Source organism: Siniperca chuatsi, linkage group LG21 (assembly GCF_020085105.1).
Source record: "Siniperca chuatsi isolate FFG_IHB_CAS linkage group LG21, ASM2008510v1, whole genome shotgun sequence".
Lineage (NCBI taxonomy): Eukaryota > Metazoa > Chordata > Actinopteri > Centrarchiformes > Sinipercidae > Siniperca > Siniperca chuatsi.
The window spans coordinates 18,536,352-18,556,965 of NC_058062.1; the positions used below are offsets into that span (position 1 = coordinate 18,536,352).

Here is a 20,614-nt window from a genome sequence, read left to right on the forward strand (position 1 = left end):
GTCTGAGAAAAAAACCCTTGTGATGTCATCAGTATTGAGACTACATTCTTAACATAAACGCTGTGTTAAACACTGGGGGCTTACAGTTTTAAAAACATGAGCAGGCAGGGAGGGGCCAACAAGAGACACTATCGGGTTGCATCATGGGAAGTGTAGGATCCAGAGTTGTTGTAGCTTGACCCATAAAAGTCAGGATATTTCAGCCTCTGCTGCATCGATTTCTGTGAGCATACTCTATGGGCCCAAACGTGGAAGCCTGAAAAACATTTTCGCCACATTTCCCGGGTGAGCAGTATTCATAGGAATTAATTGGGAGCTATCTAGTGTTCTTAATACATCCATGAGCTAGATAGGCAAGCTGCCTGGTTCGCTAGTCCTGCTGAGCCTACTCTGCCTCTGTTTAACCAGTAGAAAGGCACATCTTTGTGATTAATCAAAATAAAACTGCTAACAGAGACAGGAGCACTGTGCTGTGTTAATGGTGCCCTCTGAAAATGAGGATAGTTGAGGAAATGACAGTAAAAGAAATCGTTGGCGGTTGGACCGTTGCCGATCCACATCGGAAATATCATTTGGACTTCAGACTGCTGTCTGTTCTGTGCTGGCAAGATTTCAAATATGCATTTTGAAGCGTGCCTCCCACGCTGCTCGTCCTCCCCGCCGCCCAGCGCCACAGTGTTGTTTCCAGTCCTGCCTGATCCCCAGTTGGCGGCCTGGCTGACTCTAGCTCCTTCACCGCCGGCCTCCAGAGGGTTTCTGTCTTCTACACCCCCGGTACTGTCATGGTTTTGGGTTTGTGTTCTGTTATTTCCTGTTTTATTTTGGTAAGAGTTCTCCCTCATGTGTCTTTTGTAGTTTTACTTCCTGCTTGTAATTAGTTTGCTGCTCTTATTGGTTCCACCTGTGTCTGGTTGTTTCCCCTACCTGAGTGTATTTAGTCTGTGTTCTTCCTTTTGTTCTGTGTCAGATCATCGTTGAACCTGGTGTAAACTGTCCTGGCCTTTGTTCCTCGTGTTTTCTTGGACTTTTTCATGTCTTGTGAATTTTGGATTTTGTCTACCTTTTTGACTCTATTGCTTGTTTGGACTGCTCTCCTGGTTGGTTAATCTCTGCCTGCCTTAATTCTTATGTAAGCAGTTGTGAACTCTATTAAATCATCTATCTGCACCAGCTCTGCCTCCTAGTCTGCATTTGGGTCCAATTCCCAGTTTTTCTTGTTTGACACTAAATATAACAATGCGCTGCAAATACACACAACACAACCAAATGCACAAACGCGCTGCAAATACAGAAAGCGACAAGGGACGTTTTTCCGGAAGACATGAAAAAGGTTTGTGACTCATGAAGTTGGGTCGGTATCATCCGTTCATTGTTTTTATGTTGTGTTTTTAAATTTTTAGGAATTTGAAGAGGGAAAAAAAGTTGGAAAACTCTTAATCAGAGATAATACCAGGTTCATCAGTGATGACAGACGGACTGTAGCTTTTTATCAACGTTGGAGTGACCAAGTGCACATAAATAGCATTTCCTAACCACCTAATTCTTTCATAAACACTAAATCTCCTCACAAATCATTAAAATTACACATAGAATTCCACTTTTTTGCTCGGCAAGGCCTTACTCAGTACGTACAGAGGTCACTTTTTTATCGCATGCGCCGAGTAGAGCAGTAGCTGAAGTCAGAAACCCACAACATAAATGTGGATGATACACAGACCTGACTTCAATAACTTCATAAGTAACAAACATGGACTGTATAAAACAAACTGTGGCAACAACAAGCGTGTCTAAACCTTGTTTCCTCTGTCATTTTGTGTATTTGCAGCGTGTTTCTGTATTTGGTTGTGTGTGTTTGCAGCGCATGTGTTGTCAAATTGATGTTTTCTTCATTTGCTTGAGTTTTGTCTATTTGCCTGTTTTAAGTTGCAGTGTGTTTGCCCTTGTCGGCCACCGTACATAACATGTATAATTATGTAGCTTTGAAGCAGAACCATAAGGGGATAAGAATGCACAAACTATCAATGTCAATTCACAAATAAAGCTCACCCAGGTAATAGACACAGCTCTATATTTAAATACACATTTATCATCACAGAAACTTCCCTTCATATTAAAGTATTTATATAGTTCATCAACTATGGCTAACCTTGTAAAGCTGTCTATCCCTGTTTGTGAAGAAAAAGATTTGGATTTGTGCAAGGCATGTTTTTTATCCAGGTTAAGAGAGGGAGGGAGAGTGATCGTATTTTAAGAGCTGCACTGAGCTCACTGTGGTAGGTCCTTCACATGCCATCGGCTGTTGCTGTTCCCTGCATTCGTTCCCACAGTGTTCCCAAAATGCTTTCCATCTATCTGTGCCGTGTCTTGATGTCACTATTGTTGTAAACTCTTTTTGCCTTTTTGTGTCAGAGTCACTATGGCTGGGTACGGTGTATCAGTCCAGCAGTTAATGTTGAAATTCAGAGATACAGATATGAAATATGCAGCAAAGTAAAAAACAAAACAAAAACCTGTGTATGTTGGAGGGGAGAGAGAGAAGCGGAGGAAGTGTTAGAGGGATGAGTGAGAAATGAAGAATGACAGAAACAGCTGACACCAAGGGGGGACTTTGTACTTTGTTTTGATAAGTGCTCTATAAATAAAGTTTTATTATTATTATTATTATTATTTTTGGGAGGTAAAATTATAACAGAGGGACAGGAGAAAGAGAAGAGGCTGTGAGTGTGTGTTTTTTTTTTTTAAGGCAAGAGGGAGCATTGATCAGTTGAAAGAGAAAAACATGGACATTTTTATTGTCATACATGTAGATATCAGGTAAAACAGGATAGTCATCTGAGAAAAGGACAGAACCTTGTCCTGTACTGCCGTTGGGAATGTGATGGTGCTCCCAGGGTGAGTACTGAATGCTGTGCCCTTTCAGAAAAAGATAATATGCAAATTGAGGTAAATTTCTTTTTTTCTCTGTTTCCAGAGTAGCAACAGTAAAGTTCACTATATACACTCAATAATATCTCACTGGAAACAAATCTAGCAGCTACAGTAAGTTAACAAGAAATTGGACATTTTAGGATTAGTAGAAAACAAACAAAGTTACAGCAGGCCTATTCAAATGGCGGCCCGTGGGACCACGTCCGGCCCGGAAGCAACCTCCGAGTGGCCCAGCATACAAAAATCTGATATATGACAAAATAAGTAAACTACATACAGTATATAGTGTATTCCTAGTGCTTCCTTCTCATCTCTGTTGAGAGTTCCACATGCGCAGTACTGATCAGGCAGGATGTTTACGGATGTAGCAACACCGCCAATCATATCTTTTACAAATCAACGTTTTCTCATGTGTTCCGACCATGCTCAGTAGGTTTTCAAAACATCTGGCTATTGACAGTCACAAGCAGGGAAGTGCTCTACTGAAAATGTGTCTCTGTCAACCCTGAAAAGTAAATTTGACAATGAAAACCGTCAGTTGAACCCTGCCTGGACTGGCAAGTATTTGTTTATTTTACTGCCATCTCCAAACGCTTGCTATTTTTTATTACATTAAATTGCATTTGTTTAAAATTTGTCATTAAAAAAGGTTTTAAATAGGCTGCTGAAAATGTCTGGCCCATCTACATTTCCTGGTTTTAAAATCTGGCCCAGTTGAATTTGTAATTGAATAGCCCGCCCTACCTGACATACAGCTTTCGTTTTAGCTTGTTCATAACTATTTGCTGTTAGCTTAACAAGCGCGCTGTGGTTATTGTAACCGCTCAATAGCTAATTAAGCTAACGTTAGCCCCATAAGTTGATTGAAAGTGCTGTGTCCAGCTGACTTGAATGTGTCAAACAGGTTAGGGTTAGTTTAATCCATTCCTTACACTTTTGCTCTTGTGTTTTTGGTCTTTTTTGCCTAGAAAACAGACACCACCCTCCACACTCTTTAAATGTAGAGTATTAAAATTTCTAACTTTAGGAGTGGCAGCTCTGACTGATTACAACCTGATCTACAGTAATTCAGATCTAGACCCACTTTCAACACCCACTACCCATGTAAATGCATATTTATCTTTCCAGAGCGCAGTTAACATAGAGAAATTTGGGGGGGCTTTGGAAAGCATCATATTTTCTGCACATTTAATATGCAGAACATCATTTAATAAGTTATTGTAACTTGTCATAGACACTTAACTGTTATGGAATGTTTCTCTCTCCAATACAGTGAGCTAAAATAAAGGTACCTCAGTTCTAAGTTGTCTTTTCATTCATAATAGATCAGTCATGAAGACCAGATAAGCCCACTTCTTATCTCTGATGAGCACTTCTCATACTGCCTCACAGAAATCAATGAAAAACTAATTTCATGTAAGACTTGTTGCACATATCCATAGCATGTGGAAGGAACCAAAGCTTGTTTAAAACATCCTGATACCTGAAATAATTGAGTTGGTTTTATATCAGCACGTAATGAGGCAAAGTGTGGTGACAGCTTGATAATCTGACAGGTATTAAGTTTATTTTCAAAGCGGTGATATGAAGGCAGGCTCATAGGGAGATGATGACATCTTTAGAAGGATAGAAGAAGACACTCCTCAGTCTTCACACACTCTTTACGCACGTAACAGGCAGCCTCATGTCTCTCTGTGACAGCTCCCTACTTGAACTGTCTTAATGTGACCTTTCATCTTGACAAGCCGCAGCTTTTTTTTTTTTTTTTGCTATTGATCTGCCTTTCCATCTCTGCGCTAAAATAGGTCGGAGCAGGATGGGTTCTTTACTCCTTTTCTATTAACGGCAGCTCCTTTTTGATGAGAGGTCAAGAGAGAAAAAAGAGGAAAATGAAGAATATAGGACTCTCTCGGTGATAGTGTGTAGAAGAGTGTTAAGGAGTGCTAAAGGGAGGGCAGGGGGGTATAAGGAAGTTGTCAGGGTGTGAAAGAGCTGCTGTCACCCACATAACAGGTTCAGCGAAACAACTTGCCAACAGCTAATCTGTATGATCAGCTCTGGTTAGCTGTGAGTTTGAGGAAACGTGAATTTGTAGATATGCACTCATAAGTACTCATGTTAGGTATGGTGAATGGAACTCATTTTCCATCTTTTTAAAGCTGCATAAATGCATACACTCTTGTGGTACATTACATTTGAGTTCATGCTGCTTTTTGTAGTTTCCTAGCACAGTGTGATATAAAATGGGGTGATGAGGAAAAAGTCAGAATCACAGAAGATGACTCACCCAAAAAAAAAGCAATGCTTCTATCCGCTGGACATGCGGATTTGCAGGTTAAAGTTCAATAATATGAACTCTAACCTGCGAATTTGCAGGAGCTCGAGGCAAAATCGCATCTCCACCATTCTTGAATTTTTGTCCTTTTCATGGTTCTCAGAGGAACCTGAGGAGGCATGTTAACAGCTGAACTATAAGTATGCTGCTGATTTTAAGGCGGCGTTGTGAATTACTGGTGTTCCTTCGGTTTAGCAATCACAGGCATGAGTCAGAGCCAGTCACAATACGCTGGGTAAATGCAGGGGAGGAGCATTACGGTATCAAACAGGAAAACAAGGGAAGGCTTCATGAGTCACACATATCAAACACCCCCTCTCGCCCAAAGCAAACTCACTGAAGAGCTCCCCTCAGGTGTGTATGCAACCCCTCACCTCCAACACGCACATAAACAAAAAATGCACACACAAACAAACAGAGTAACAAGCAATAATTGCTGGTATGATTTTTGCTCAACTTTTGGGCAGAAAGTGAAATATTAACACTGCTCTTACAATAAGACTGGTCTTTATGACCACATTTTTGATGCGGAAGCGCTAAAAATACAGAATATTATAAACCTGATTCCTCAGTCATTTCTTCACCATGACAACCGCAGATAGCAAAACACATCTCCCTCAAGGGAGGCACAGATGAAGGCTGATTTGATGCAAAAAAAAGAAACAGAGCAAATACAAAAAAAAAAAACACCAATTGTTTATAAATACACCAGTCCCGCTGTGTGTGTGTGATATGTATAGATGTGTATGTTTCACTCTGTATGCGTTGGTGGGTGTTTGGTTACCCTTGTTTTAGTGCATGCCATATGCGAGTGCTTGTGCCACAGATGTGGGTGGAGCCACGTCTCTGACTTTGAGCTGCACATCCCAGAGGGCTTCAAACCGCCACTCTCAGCCTCTCCTCTCTGTCCTCATGTGCAACACCATTTCATTCCATGCAATTCTTAATTTTTTTTCTGTAACTGAAAATTAGTTTGCAGATACTGAAAGGTGTTGTCTCAAACGCCATTCAAAAGAACGTTGGAAGAAAAAGGGAATCTGATGGTGAGCTGCTAAATGCTCCACTATGTTCACCAGCTAGTTGCTAATTTTGTCTGTCTAACATTTGGTGCTGAGCAGGTAGTGTACAGTGGATTACACTCCACGCTCCATATTTAACACCGCCTTCTTTAGTGTTATCTACTCACTTAGGTGCACTTATCACAAATTGAAATGTGCAGTCGGACACGATTGGTCGCATTTCACTGAATCTGACCTCTTTCAAAAAACATGTCAGATGTTTGCGTATCATTGTTTCTAATTTATGCCGTCAGACATGAGAGAAAGTTATTAGAAGTTTTGGTTTTTCTTGAGCGGAGACGTCAGGACCACATGTCTGCAAAAACACATGCTCTTACCACACACATTCATGTATTCTACACACACACACACACACACACACACACGCTCAGTGTCTACATATACACCCACAGCTCAACTGTAGTAGATTTCATGAGTGCTGGCAGCATAAAGGCTGCTCCCCCTTTCTCTCCCTCCCACCTCCCTTCCTCTCTCTCTATCTCTCTCACTCTATTGCTCTCTCATTCGCTCGCTTGCTCCCTATGCAATTCTCTGTTTTTGCTGCTTGTGCTGCCGCGGAACCCTCTTTTATTCTGTTTTTTGTTTTCATCTTTTGATGAGAGAAGCCTCCTCCTGCAGATATCCTTTTCTCTTTTTTGTCCTGTTATCTTTCTCTCGGATCCAAACACTGAACCTCACTTACTCTGTCTCTCTCGGCCCATATTTCCTATGCATCTCCCTGTGGCTGAGGGGAAAGGGACTTGACTCTCTCCTCTTCCTCTCCTGCTCTTTCACCTCCACCTCCTCCGCCTCTCCCTCCTCGTCTTCACCTCTCGTCCTCTCACTTCCTAACGGAGGGATAATGTTCTATTTCCAGCTGGTGATCATGGCTGGGACGGTGCTGCTGGCTTACTACTTCGAGTACACAGACACCTTCCCCGTGCACATCCAGGGCTTCTTCTGCTACGACAAGACCTTCTCTAAGCCCTACCCTGGTCCGGACGACACCAGCAAGATCCCCCCTGTGCTCATCTACTCGCTCGTCACAGCCATCCCCACCCTTACGGTAAGAGTTGGGTGTATTTATGTGTGGAAGTAAAGGTCGAGAGATAGAGGGAGGTATGTTTGAGGTGCCTATGAAAAGCGTGGTGTACTGAATCTTGAAAAAGGAAGGCTTTAATAGAAAGTTAGTTGTCAAAGTTGAGGTGGTGTGTTTAAATGGTTTCTTGTATCAGCTTTCACATGCTGTGAAAAGTATATGAGAGAGTGTTGTTCGCTCGCTACTTCGTATGAATTGTGAATTTTTGCAGTCTTGTGATGAATCATCTCTGGTGTGTGCGCTGTGAGCATAGTGAGCAGATTGGCAAGCTGCATGGAGGTAACCCCCTCCATCCTCAAAAGGCATGTGTATGTGTGTGTGTGTGTGTGTGTGTGTGGAGAGAAAAAAACGGAGGCAAGAATCAACTCGGACAACACTGAGATGTCATGGGAATGGGCAGACAGGTCATTAGAGGAAGAAAGAGAGGCAGACAGAAGAGCAGTCAAAGAAACAAACAATAGAGAAATCAGCAGAAAGAAACAGTGCAAAAGTTGGAGTTGAGACAGAGCGATAATGGCAGGCAGCAGATGCTGTCTGAAAAGAACAACTGGAGATGATAGGTGAGAAGAAGAGACAATGAGCACAAAGGAAGGCACTTTGAAGGGGGGCATGTACTGGTTTTTTGTATGTGTGACATGTGTGAGTGTGTGTGTGTGTGTGTGTGTGTGTGTGTGTGTGTGAGGGTAGCTGTTGAGCCCCAAGTGAGATGGAAGGCAGTGAGCGTGAAATGCATAACACCTGGCACCGACTCTGAGCACAGACACAAACCTTAACAGCTTACATCCCCAACAGACCACAAGAAACGCAGAGAACACCACAGACAGAACCAGCCTACAGCCACAATACAAAGCAAACAAATAACCTGACCGGATTACATGCACAGACAAAACCACAGCCTGCACCTACTGCAAAGACACGACTATTTTACAATTACAGCACAAAACAGACACAGATCCTGTTTGTGTGCAGCAGTTGATGTTAAGGAGAAAGGTTGTGGGTTATTAATATGTGGGACCGCTGTGTGCAGTTTGCCTCAAAGCCACAATACACCTTGGAAAATTTCTAAAATAAAGTTATATTATGACTTGACTATGTTTACACCCATAGCAGACCAAAACAATGTTCATGATTACTAATCTAATAGGTTCACATCAATAATAAAGCTGATACATTTTGGTCTGTGAAAGTGCAGTATTGATTTAGGGACTGTATGAAAATTATTAGAGAGGGGAGGTGAGTCAAAAGGGGGAGGGTTCATATTTTTTTTGTTTTAATTGAAGGGAGGAGTAATCTAAAATGTTTGTGAGATTAGGGGAGGGCTTTTAACGTTTTCTCATCCAAGATTCAATTTTCATTTCATTCTTCCCTTGTCAGATTTATTGTTAAAAAACGGTAATAGTTCATTTAGCAGCTCTTTTCTCAAAAATAGGGAGCAACTGGATTTTCTTTCTTATGTTTTCCATAAATATATTGTCTCTAGATATTGGGCAGAGGGTATTGCAGTTTTTTCCAAGTCAAGGAGAGGGTTCAAAGAAATAATTAATAATGCAGACGAGGGCCTTACTTTTGAATACAATGAAATGTAAGATTCAGCCCCTCTCCCCACCCCAATAATTTTGGTACAGGTTTAGTTTCTTACAGTTAAATTAAAAACCTGCACCATCTCTTTATTATTGTTTATCATTGCTGATGTATACAGCAGTTGCACTATTTAGCGCCAAGCTACACTCACTAATCCAAACCAAGCAGACCTTTAAAGCTGCCCTAGCTAAGGGTAAATTACTATGGAAGTTGATCTCGGTCAGAGCACATTACTTACACCAGCTAGTCGGCCCTAACCTGTGTTGACAGAGGCTTTGGTGTGTGTAACAAGCAACAAGGTAAATCACAGCAGTAACTCCCTGAAATAGCGCCAGTCTGGTGCAAATGTGCTTTGCCATTTGCCTCTGGTTCCTGAGGAGCCTGATCTGTTATTGTCCAGTGCAACAGCAAATCAGAGCCTTGTGTTTGGTCATAAAGTGGCTGCATGGCACAAAAGCCATTATACAGCCACTAAATGCAGATTAGAAGTTGGACTTGATTATTAGAACTGACAGTATAAATAGGGAGACCCTATTTACCCCTTGCTTGCTGAATCACTGTTTAGCCACCGGTGTATTTGGGTCAGAGCCAGGGTCTTCCAAGCCCAAAAGAGGGCACTCCAGCTCTCTGTCAGCTCCCTGTAGGGTCCCAACATCTAATTAAAATCATCAATCACCTTTTGTTTCAGCACAGGGAGCCAATCCACTGCTTGGAGACTGAAACAGAAGGGAAGTGACCTGATATCTTCCCACCTCTGTCTGTTTTGTAGGATGTGTGCATAGGTGCCTTTTTATAACGTGTGCATATTCTTCCTCGTTAGTACAGTTGGTGGACATTTGTACTATTCTGACACTTAGCATTTCAGTTCTGCCCAGTAGCTCACTGGGTGTAGTAATCCAAGCTGTTGGTCCAAAATGTCAAGGAACCAAAACAGAAAAACATTCTCATTTCTACTTAGAGTTTCCACAATTGGTTTTGAAAGTGTCTACAAAACCAAAGGGTTTATTAGGTACACCTAGAAGCTACTGGCAACTGTAGTTTGTTGTGCTGTTGAATTGTATTGCATTACACTGAGAGGTGTTTCTAATATTTTTTCCACCCCATTTATATCAGTGAGGGTAGGATTTAGTGCAAGGCTGTTGTATTAGACTGCATTAGTGTTAGCCAGATGTACCTAAAAAAATGGCAATGATGTTTAAGAGTCATTTAACACCCCCTGAAAATCTTGTCTTTGTTGACCTCCACTGGTTTAACTTCTCACCTTGCTGCAGTGAGGTACAGCTGGACTCCAGGACCCAGTGACATCACTGTTGGGTGTGGTGACAGGTTCAACAGAGCACACCTCTGACCCCACCCATCAGTGTTACTGGGTGGGGTTCACCAGGCTTGACACTTTCACATATAGGGCAGCAAAACACTGCTTTTCAGGCTGGCGTTAAGTACTCTTGTACTCTTACGTACTCTTGTATGTTAAAATAACCCAAAAGTTTAAGTGGAGATATGGGGACATTATTTTAAATGTATGCATTTCAAATGTAAGTTATGTCCAGGTCAGAATCCCCTTTTTACACAGCAAACTCGACACACCTTTCTCTTGTCAAGTCAGTTTTATTTATATAGCCCAAAATGACAAATTTGCTTCAGGGGATTTTACAATCTATACAGCATGCGACACTATAGAGTACTGAGTAATTAGTAGATTACTTGTTCAATGTAACTTCCCCAGTGAACACTGCTAATTGACCGTTTGCTAATTCCGGCCCTTCCTTGGTTACTTTTACTATGCCTGTCAAGCTTTCTATTTATAGCGATGGCGGTGGCAGATTTATGTCCTTGATTTCAGACAGAGGAAGACAAAAGCAGCTTCTCATTTGTAGCCAGCGACCATCGATTTTTCCGGCTGAAATGATGATTACTGCTGGCAGATTTTATCAGCTGTAGCTAGCTAGCTAATTAAGTTAACATTAGCTCCATGAGTTGGTTGAAAACACTGTCTCCAGATGACGTTTTATTGTTGACTCTTTGTTTAAGGAGAATCTTGTAAAAGGGTTTGGCATAAATGTTTATTCATTATGTGATTATTTTATGTAGGTGGTCAAATTTGCAGGCCTCCTTTGGATTTGATTATTTTTGGAAATATAACAAAGATTGGACAAAATTTTAAGCTTTTGCTAAATGAATTTGTGCTGAATCTCCATTAATTCTTGCCATCACTTAGAGCAAGTCACACATTTCTGTGTTTGCATTCAAAAAACGATATAATCATATTTATGTTTAGAGAAGAAGACAAGTGAACTTTGAAAATCCATCTGCCTTTTTGTTAATAGATTAATGCTGGTAAAATACGGTGGGATTTTACCCCAAGGCAACTGCTGTATCTGCAATAACATTGAACATTCTCCACACAACCACACACTTGAGTTCATTTTCAGGGCATCTTGAAAGTTTGCCTAATGGAGCTTGTAAGCCAGTTAAGTCTAGGATGAATTAACTTATCTAGCACAGATTCAATCTGACAGTGCATGCGCAAATGTGTGTTCATGCTTCTCTGTAAATCCTTCCTTTGATCAGTTTTGTTTTTTGTCTTTCTCGCTCTCTTAACCTCTGTTGCTTGTCCTTTCTCCACAACCTTCCCCATTCCTCACGCTGCTACATCTCATCCACACTGACCTTTTTGCCTTCATGTTCTATTCATCGCTATTGCTCCCTTCCCAATGCCATTCTAGCCTCATCTGTGTTTAGTCTTGCCTTTTTTCTTTACCTGGAAATCTGCCGTAGTCACCCAACTTCAGTCAGATTTTCCTCATGTTTACCCCTTCCACCATCTCTGGATTTTCCAATATTGTTTCCGCTCTCATCAACACCTCCTCTGCCTTTTCAAACTCTTTATACCTTGCCCTTTCTGACCTCTCCTCACAACTGTTGTTTCTCTCACCTTCCAATTAACACGTGTCACCTGTGAACTGATGGAGCTTCTCAGCTTGTCTGCTCTACAATCTGTGGCTGCATTGATAATCAAACACACTCCAACCACACAGGAAGACATCAAAATTCTGTTTCTCTGTGTCACTTCCTGCTCTTTTCCTCAGATGAAGAGGAGAAGAAGTCTTGTATGTGATTGAAGTCATACTGAGATAAAAAAAAAACACACGCAGTGAAATGAATAATTATTATTACTTATCTTAATAAATAAGAAAAAAATTTCAGCTTTTAGCTTTGTTCTGACTCATCCAGTTGAAATCCAGGTGAAGCCCATACTACATTCAAGGGCAGGTTAGATCCATGTGCACTACTACAAAAAAGACTAGGCAAGCTCAGTATAGCCGGAAGCAGCAAATTAGTCGCAATATCACAAGTTATACCTCTACTGATGTGTAATAAATATTATTTAAATTATGAACCATTAATAAGAACAACCTATTACTTATCTTAATTACAGTAATAATGACTTCAGTATTAATGACTCACCAAGATTTTTTTAATTTGTCCTGACCTGGCAACCCAAAAGTTGTTCTCATCAATGGCTTGTAACTGATTTATAAAGCTTTAGTAACTTATTTACTGTCATTGATAAAACCATTAGTTGCAACTTATAAACCCTTTATAAACGTATAGTGTAGGTGTAGTGTGTCGTTTTACACTTCAGTATCAGATACTATCTGTACATATTAAAACAAAGCGTGTTAATTAGTGGGATTTAGAAGCAGGGACGTGCAGAGGATGTTAGAGGGTCAGGGGCCCAAATTCATAAAGTGCTTTTTTTTTTTTAATACTGCTGACAAAGATGCACCTCCTCTGGCTGCATGGCTGCCTCTCTCGCCTCCATGTTCGTCTCTTACCACCTCTCCAGAAGGCATAATTGCTTCAGTAATAACAGGCAATAAGAAGATGCTGATAGAGAGAGAGAGAGAGAGAGAGAGAGAGAGAGAGAGAGAGAGAGAGAGAGCTAACATATTACATTAGCTAACTAGCTAGCTAACAAGAACTCAACCATATTCCATTGATTCCCACATTACTAGCAAAAGGTATCAACGCTAATGATAGCTAGTTGGCACATTTCGAACTGCTAAATAGATCTAGCATAGATAGACCCGACTTGCCAAATAGTGACAAGCAATTCCTAAAGTGCATCATAATATAAAACGAAAATGAACAGAACATTTATATTATAAATATAATACAATATATCAATTATGTGTTTATACTTTGTTTGGCCACATTCCTGATGTTTCCCTCAAAGTAACTCATCCCACTGATTGACTCACGCTGACTGTTGAGTGCCTGTGCATGCATATGCGTGCAATTTTGCGTACGTGCGTTCTTTCACCATAGAAAGGCTCTTTGCCCACACAGGGCTCGCTGCTGTGGCAGGAAATTGAGAGGGAGGGTAGAGGGCATAGTCTGGGAACACCAATCTCCCGACCTGATATTATATTCATTCAATCAGTAGGCCCTATATCTGTTCGGCATTTGTGCGCAAACAGGAATTGATTCATTTAAAAAGAAAATACACCCCAGAAAAAGGCCACTTTCTCTCTAGGAGGCCAGACAGCTGGTGCCGAAGCCATCTTTGAGGTCCATCTATGCACATGCCAGTTTAGAAGTGCTGGTAGGCAGATTTTGTTACCTTTGGATAGAGACTGGCTAGCTTTCCCTTTTTCCAGTAGTTTTGCTAAGCTAAACTATCCTGCTGCTGGCTGTAGCTTCATATTTACCACACAGACACGAGAGTGGTAACGATCTTCTCATCTAACTCTCGGCAAGAAAGGGAATAAGCGTATTTCCTGAGATGTCGAACTATTCCTTTAACACTGGTCATATTGCTCAGCCTTGGTATGTGTGAGATGACACAGGGTACAATGATAAATAAAGGGTTACTGTAGGATTACCACAGTAACCTTGCCATAGATATTGACAGCGACTTCTAGCACCCTTTCTTTATTACAGTTTACTTCCTAGGCATTACATGATTTGCTTATTTTGTGCAATTTGTAAAGCACTTTGCATTGCCACTGTGTATGAAATGTGCTACAGTATATAAATAAAATTACCTTGCCCTGCTGATTGTCCTCAACTTCCGCTGTTGTAACTCCAGTTTAAAAATAACATGGCAAACATGATAAAGGCCTGGTCACACACAAATTTGCATCATTGACCAATAGCAAGCCGTCTTGACAGCCGCAGAGTCAAAAATGAAGACTATCGCAGCCAATTAGATGTCCTACATCATCATCTTAAAATCCTCATAATAGGTATACAGTTCTCAGATGTACAATCCTGAAAAAAAAAGAATCAGTTTACTTTCCATATTCTGAGACAAACTGGCATCTGCTACAGCACTGGATATTAGAAGGTGATTTTAACAAAGTTAAAGAATGATTAATTGAGTCAGCATACAAAAAGCAGACAAAGTTCCAGTTGCACTTCAGCTCTCTATTTTGAGAGACTTGTGCTAGAATGTTAGCGGTTAGCTCGCCAGCTATATTCGTTTACCAAATAACCCAGCGAGTAATCCTTACGTCACCAAGCATCTACAACCAAATATCTTTGCTCTGCTTTCAGATGTGACCAGGCCTTAACACTGTTTACCACCTTGAACGATACTATATGACATTTGGTATAGTTTAGGAATACATTTATTAGAATAACACCCAGGTCTTGAGTGAATGGTAGCAACCCAGTAATTAACCATGACCAATAGTCATTCATGCTCAAACGTGGGTTAAACATATTTGTACATATTTGTATTTGTCCTATCTTTAACCTCAGCATATTTCTGACACCCTGTACATGTTTAACTGACTGTCACAGTGGTGTCCTGTCAGCGTCCTCACATCCTCAGCCATAATGTCAGTGGACTGACATTAAACTGTGCTATTCCTCACCCAGAAGAGCCGTGACCTCACACCAGCCCCAAAAGAAAACTCTCACATTCATGCACAATTGCACAAACATGGATCAATGCCTTTCTGTCTGCCTGTCTTATTCAGGCAGACAATCTTACTCAGTCTCCTCTCTCTTAAGCTTTTGCCTTTCGATTTTCTTTGCTTTACTGCATATCATATCTCCCTTTTGTTTCCATACACACACCTACGCACCCATACAATCAATCTAGGCCAGTATGCTGCTAACCCAGGTTAATGAGACAGATGGCAGGGTGGGCTCCATGATGGGAGAGGGCAGCATTGGTTGCTGTGACACTGGCTGCCATGGGAGCATATGTGTCTGGGTGACGGCTTTCTCGCCTCTGCCCCTTGACTTCTGTTCTTCATTCTGCGATGGAAAGGGAAATGAGGAAAGCATGCGATAAGAGGGGAGATAATGTTAATGCAGGGTAAAAGTTGTGTTATTGGAGGAGAAAGAGAGATAATAAATGTAAAAACCAGGCTTGCAAGCCATCACCAAACAAAAAAAAGAGAAAAGTTGAAATCACGGCTCAGAGAGAAAACCCACAGAGAAACTGATAGGGATTCTATTCATGGAAGGAAGAGGTACGTGTTGTTTTCTTCGCTGCACATTAAAAGTGGCTCTATCTGCTCTAACTATCTGCGCTGCTGATATCCATAGAGAAGTATAATTTACCACAGTCGGCGCAGTTCCCACTGCCTGGAACACGATCACAGCTCTGATCTAACTGCTCACGATAATAATCACCCTACCCAAGCCAGCATAGGATTGTATCACCAGACCATTTGGATATTTGCATCATCAAACAGTCTCCTTCATCCCTCTGCCACATTTTCTTTTTCCTGTCACCTTAACCAGTTCCTCTCTTTCACTCTCTCTGTAGTTAGGTTCATAGTTGTACTGCCTGCTCCATGTACCATTTTCCTGGCGGGCCCGAGGCGGTTGTTGCATCACCCTGATTGACTATACAGTGAGCAGAGAGAGAGAGAGAGAGAGAGAGAGAGAGAGAGATATTATGCCTTCCTGTTGCCTATCTAGTGGTTTGGGCAGAAGTCACCCATTCCTGTGAAATGACATTAGACCGAACAGTGGTTGTCATTTCTGCTTCTTAGCTTTGATCCATTTTTCAGTCAGGCAGAGAGGAGAGGCACTTCAGGGGTCCTGTGTGGCTGGTGGACTGTCATGCTTCACTCAGCACATCAGAGATCTCTGACGAATGCCAGTGCCCAATCTGCATTCACAACAGGGGTGCGTCCCAGCTTGCCACCCTCTATTCTTACATCTTTGCTTTTGCCCACTGGACCAAATCTGTGTTTTTCTGTGTGTAACTATGGGAATTTCACTCACATTCGCACAAGCTCTCTGCAGAAAATTATTAAGCGTTCTATAATGAATCAAGGTGATGAAACAGATGAATGAATAAGTGGAAGTGTGAAGTGGAAAATGTGTGTAAATGTAGTACAGTGTTGTGTTGTTGCTCTCCTGTCTAAGGTATAAGGTTTTCCCATGATTTTAAAATTATTAATTTAATTTTAGTAGAACAAAAAATACTCTTACAAGTACAGTATTTATTTATAGTTTTGATATGTCTTAGTGGTTATACCAGAGCATGTGGCCATCTTTGTAGTGCTGACCTGAGGTTATTGCTGTGTGCAGTGGCAGTGAAGGAAAAGCTGTCAAATGCAGCCATTTTGGTATGTAGTTTTGGTAGTTTGAGGCATGCTTCTGTTGAATGCTGCTCCACACTCTGATTTGGGGATGGAGGCCTGCATGTCTGATTAAGCCTCTTGTTTAACAGTCTGCATTCACTCATTCACTCAAGGCACTTCAAGGTCAGAATTTGTATTTGGCTACAACAGTTGCGTTAAAGTTATAATATAAGATTTCAGTCATGGTTAATTTGGCAACACCTTTGGTCACTGGTGATAACAGCAAGTGCGGTTTAATACTACAGCAAACAGCTACTTTGTCAGAAATATAACAGAAGAGCAACTGGTGTGTCTGTTCACAGTGCAGTCAAACAAATGTCATGTTGTTTTAATAAAGTAGTCAGTCAATAATTGGCTGGTCTCATGAACAATTACAGTCAGCGCTAGCCTCAGTGACAAATTCATCGACTACTTCACAATAAAAGCCATCTAATGTTTCATCAGTTACAAGCTTTTAATGTGAAGCTACAGCAGTAGGAAATGTTGGGTTAGCATTAGCAGTAACACAGCTCTGCTATGTCTGTGGGAGAGTGAACAGTAAACAGTGAGGCTGATATCAAAGAGATAAAACTACAAATATTAACGCTGGATTACATACATGCATCGTTTCCTGTGAATCCCTTGTGTGTGTGAGGGCAATTTGAATCCAGCATGGAAATGGACTCTGCCACTAACAATAGAATCGATGATATAGAGAGGTAATTATAGAATGTAAATACATTGAATGGCTATTGCCAACCATAAGTAGTACCAAAAACTGTACTGAAGTGATTTCATGAAAATCCAAAGGATTATAACTTTAATGAAGTTTGGGGAAGGTCTCTTTGATCGAACTGAATTTCCAGGAAATTCATGATATTCAACCCTGGTCCTGTCACTGAATGTACATTCAGGTACGTCCATCAGATGACCCTGTGGTTAGTGGCATGGGGCTGACCCCAACTCCTGTGATCAAAAGGATTACAAAACAGATGTTTATAAACTAAAGAACAACAGAATGATAGATACACTGTGAGACATAATGCAGCCCCATTGATGCAAATTTTTGAGGAATGTAACAGAGCAGATTTGGAAAAGGGGAGCATGCAATTGAACTGGATAACAAAGGAAGGGGAAAGACAATGAATATATAGCCTACTTTTCCTTCCAGAAGGAAAAAAACAATGAAAGGTGATATAGAAAAAGTGAGATCAGAGAGAAAGAGAGGGATTAGTGATGTTGCAACACAATGATGAAGAGGTTTTGCTTCTGTAAAATGGGATAAATCTATGCTCCTTAGAGTATACCAGTATAATACTACAAACAAGTGTTTGGGTGCCAGGACAGATTCTCAGCAGGCTAACAGTGGTTACGATGTGCAATCACACTTTGCTCAATGGAACGAACGGCATCGCTGTGTGTGTATGTGATTTTGTGATCTGTGTGCATGAATGGGTGTGCTTTTGCACATGCCTCCATTTTTGTTGATGCAGCAAGGTTTGAGTGAAGTGCCCTATGCCCTTATGAATGCATTTGTGTTTGCATTTATGTGTTGTGTGCCCATCCATCCATGAATGAGATCATGTTCTTTTCTCAGTCGTCATTCTCAATCTAGTCAGTGGATCAAAGTACATGCTGTTGTCTGTATTCTGTCTGTATATTTCAGTCTCCTGTTAGCACCCAATCCACACGGTCAAAATCCTGGTGAGAACCACATGTGAGTAAAGGTGATGGTGATCCTGATGTACTCAGACAGGTGCAGTGTCTTTCGTATCATCCATTAGCCCAAATCTCACATATACACTGCATTGCAGAGATTGAGGTCGCTGTAGATGATGACAGATAATGGGATGCTAGTGACAGCTAGGCATCTCTTTGTACTTCACACATGAATAACCTTCCCAAGCTTGTCAGAAGTATTGCGCTTCACCGAAATGGGTCTTTCACTTGGTCTGTACAAGAGCTGCGGCATGCTTTAATTACATTAGATGCCAGAGAAAGACTGAATATTTCATGGCAAAGGTACCGATTTTAGAGGGGAACATTCACCGATTACCGATATGGCAGCTAATATAGTGAATTTTTGAGCTGGAATGAAAATAGACCTTTTCTATGTGGATTGTGTAGCCTGTGACCACAAGGACAGTGAAGAGATGGTCAGAGGAGGCCTATGAGACACTTCAGGGATGTTTTGAGGGGACAAACTGGGATGCACTCTGTGAGTCTCGTGGAGAGGACACTGACGGGCTTACTGAGTGCATCACTGGCTACATTAACTTCTGTGTGGACTGCAATGTCCCAACTAAGATGGTCCATTGTTATCCAAATAACAAACCATGGCTAACAATGAACATCAAAAACGTCCTGAATACCAAGAGGAGGGCCTTTACCGATGGTAATAGGGAGGAGGTGAGGGCAATCCAGGCTGACCTGAAGGTGAAGATCAGGGAGGCCAAGAAGAAGTACAGAAGGAAGCTGGAGTGGAAACTCCAGCAGAACAACATGAGAGAGGTCTGGAGCGGCATGAAGAGCATCACTGGCTTCAGAATGACTGGCAGCAGAGGAGTTGAAGGCAGCTTGGACAGGGCCAACAAACTTAATCTGTTCTTTAACAGATTTGACACACCGGCTCCTGCTCATCCCCCCTCTAATTCAGCTGCTGTCTGCCCTCAGACTCCTCTGAGTCCACTGCTCCCACCTCCTCCATCTTCCTGGGAGAGTCCTACACCCCTCATGGACCCCCTTCAGTTCGCCTACCAGCCCTGGCTGGGAGTTGAGGACGCCATCATCTTCCTGCTGAACCGCATCTACACCCACCTGGACAAGCCGGCAAGCACGGTGAGGATCATGTTTTTTGACTTCTCCAGTGCTTTCAACACCATCCGGCCAGCCCTGCTGGGTGAGAAGCTGGCAGCGATGCAGGTGGGTGTTCCCCCTCGTGTCCTGGATTGTTGACTACCTGACTGGCAGACCACAGAATGTGCGTCTGCGGCACTGTGTGTCGGACAGCGTGGTCAGCAACACTGGGGCCCCTCAGGGGACTGTCCTCTCTCCCTTCATCTTCACCATCTACACCACGGACTTCAGCTACCACACAGAGTCCTGCCACCTTCAGAAGTTTTCTGATGACTCTGCTGTGGTGGGATGTATCAGCAGTGGTGATGAGTCTGAGTACAGGGCTGTGGTGGGGAACTTTGTCTCATGTTGTGATCAGAACTATCTGCAGCTCAATGCGAAGTCTGAGGAGCTGGTTGTAGACCTACGAAGGGCCAAGGCACCAGTGACCCCAGTTTCCATCCAGGGGGTCAGTGTGGATATTGTAGAGGATTACAAGTACCTGGGAGTACACATGGACAATAAACTGGACTGGGATAAGAACACTGAAGCTCTTTACAGGAAGGGCCAGAGCCGCCTCTATTTTCTGAGGAGGCTGAGGTCCTTCAACATCTGCCGGACAATGCAGAGGATGTTTTATGAGTCTGTGGTGGCCAGTGCTATCCTGTATGCTGTTGCATGCTGGGGCAGCAGGTTGAAGGTAGCGGACGCTAACAGGCTCAACAAACTGATCTGTAAGGCCAGTGACATTGTGGGGGTGGAGCTGGACTCTCTGTCGGTGGTGTCAGATAGGATCACTGCAATACTTGAAATAATTGTGCAATATTCTCTGTTTAATACTCCTGTGCAATATCCTCTGTTTTCAGTTTAAAATTCCCTATTTATTGATATTTATTCATACTTCTATTACTGCTGTGCAGTATCCACCATTTCAAAATCATCTTAATAAGCGACACTTAACTTGACAGTTCTCATTATTGCACTATTACTTATTACTTATATTATTACATTGTATTATACCGTACATTCTTATCAACCTCTAAATCCACTTTGGTACTTACACTTATTTTAGCTTTTATACTTTATATCCACTTGTACTTAAGTTATCTTAACTCTATTATAGCGTATTATATTTTGATTTGCTTAGTACTTCTATTCCTTCTATTCTCAAGTGTGCATTGAC

At 41.7% G+C, this 20,614-nt stretch overlaps 1 protein-coding gene across 11 annotated transcripts in view; it reads left to right on the forward strand.

Moving 5' to 3' along the window:
• Window positions 1-20,614, forward strand: part of plppr2a (phospholipid phosphatase related 2a) — a 165,467-nt gene that overhangs the window by 124,638 nt on the left and 20,215 nt on the right. For all 11 annotated transcript variants that reach the window (XM_044182583.1, XM_044182582.1, XM_044182585.1 and 8 more), the window contains one exon: window positions 7,199-7,387. In XM_044182583.1, the coding sequence (XP_044038518.1) occupies window positions 7,199-7,387 (189 nt within the window). The remainder of the gene's footprint in view (window positions 1-7,198; window positions 7,388-20,614) is intronic.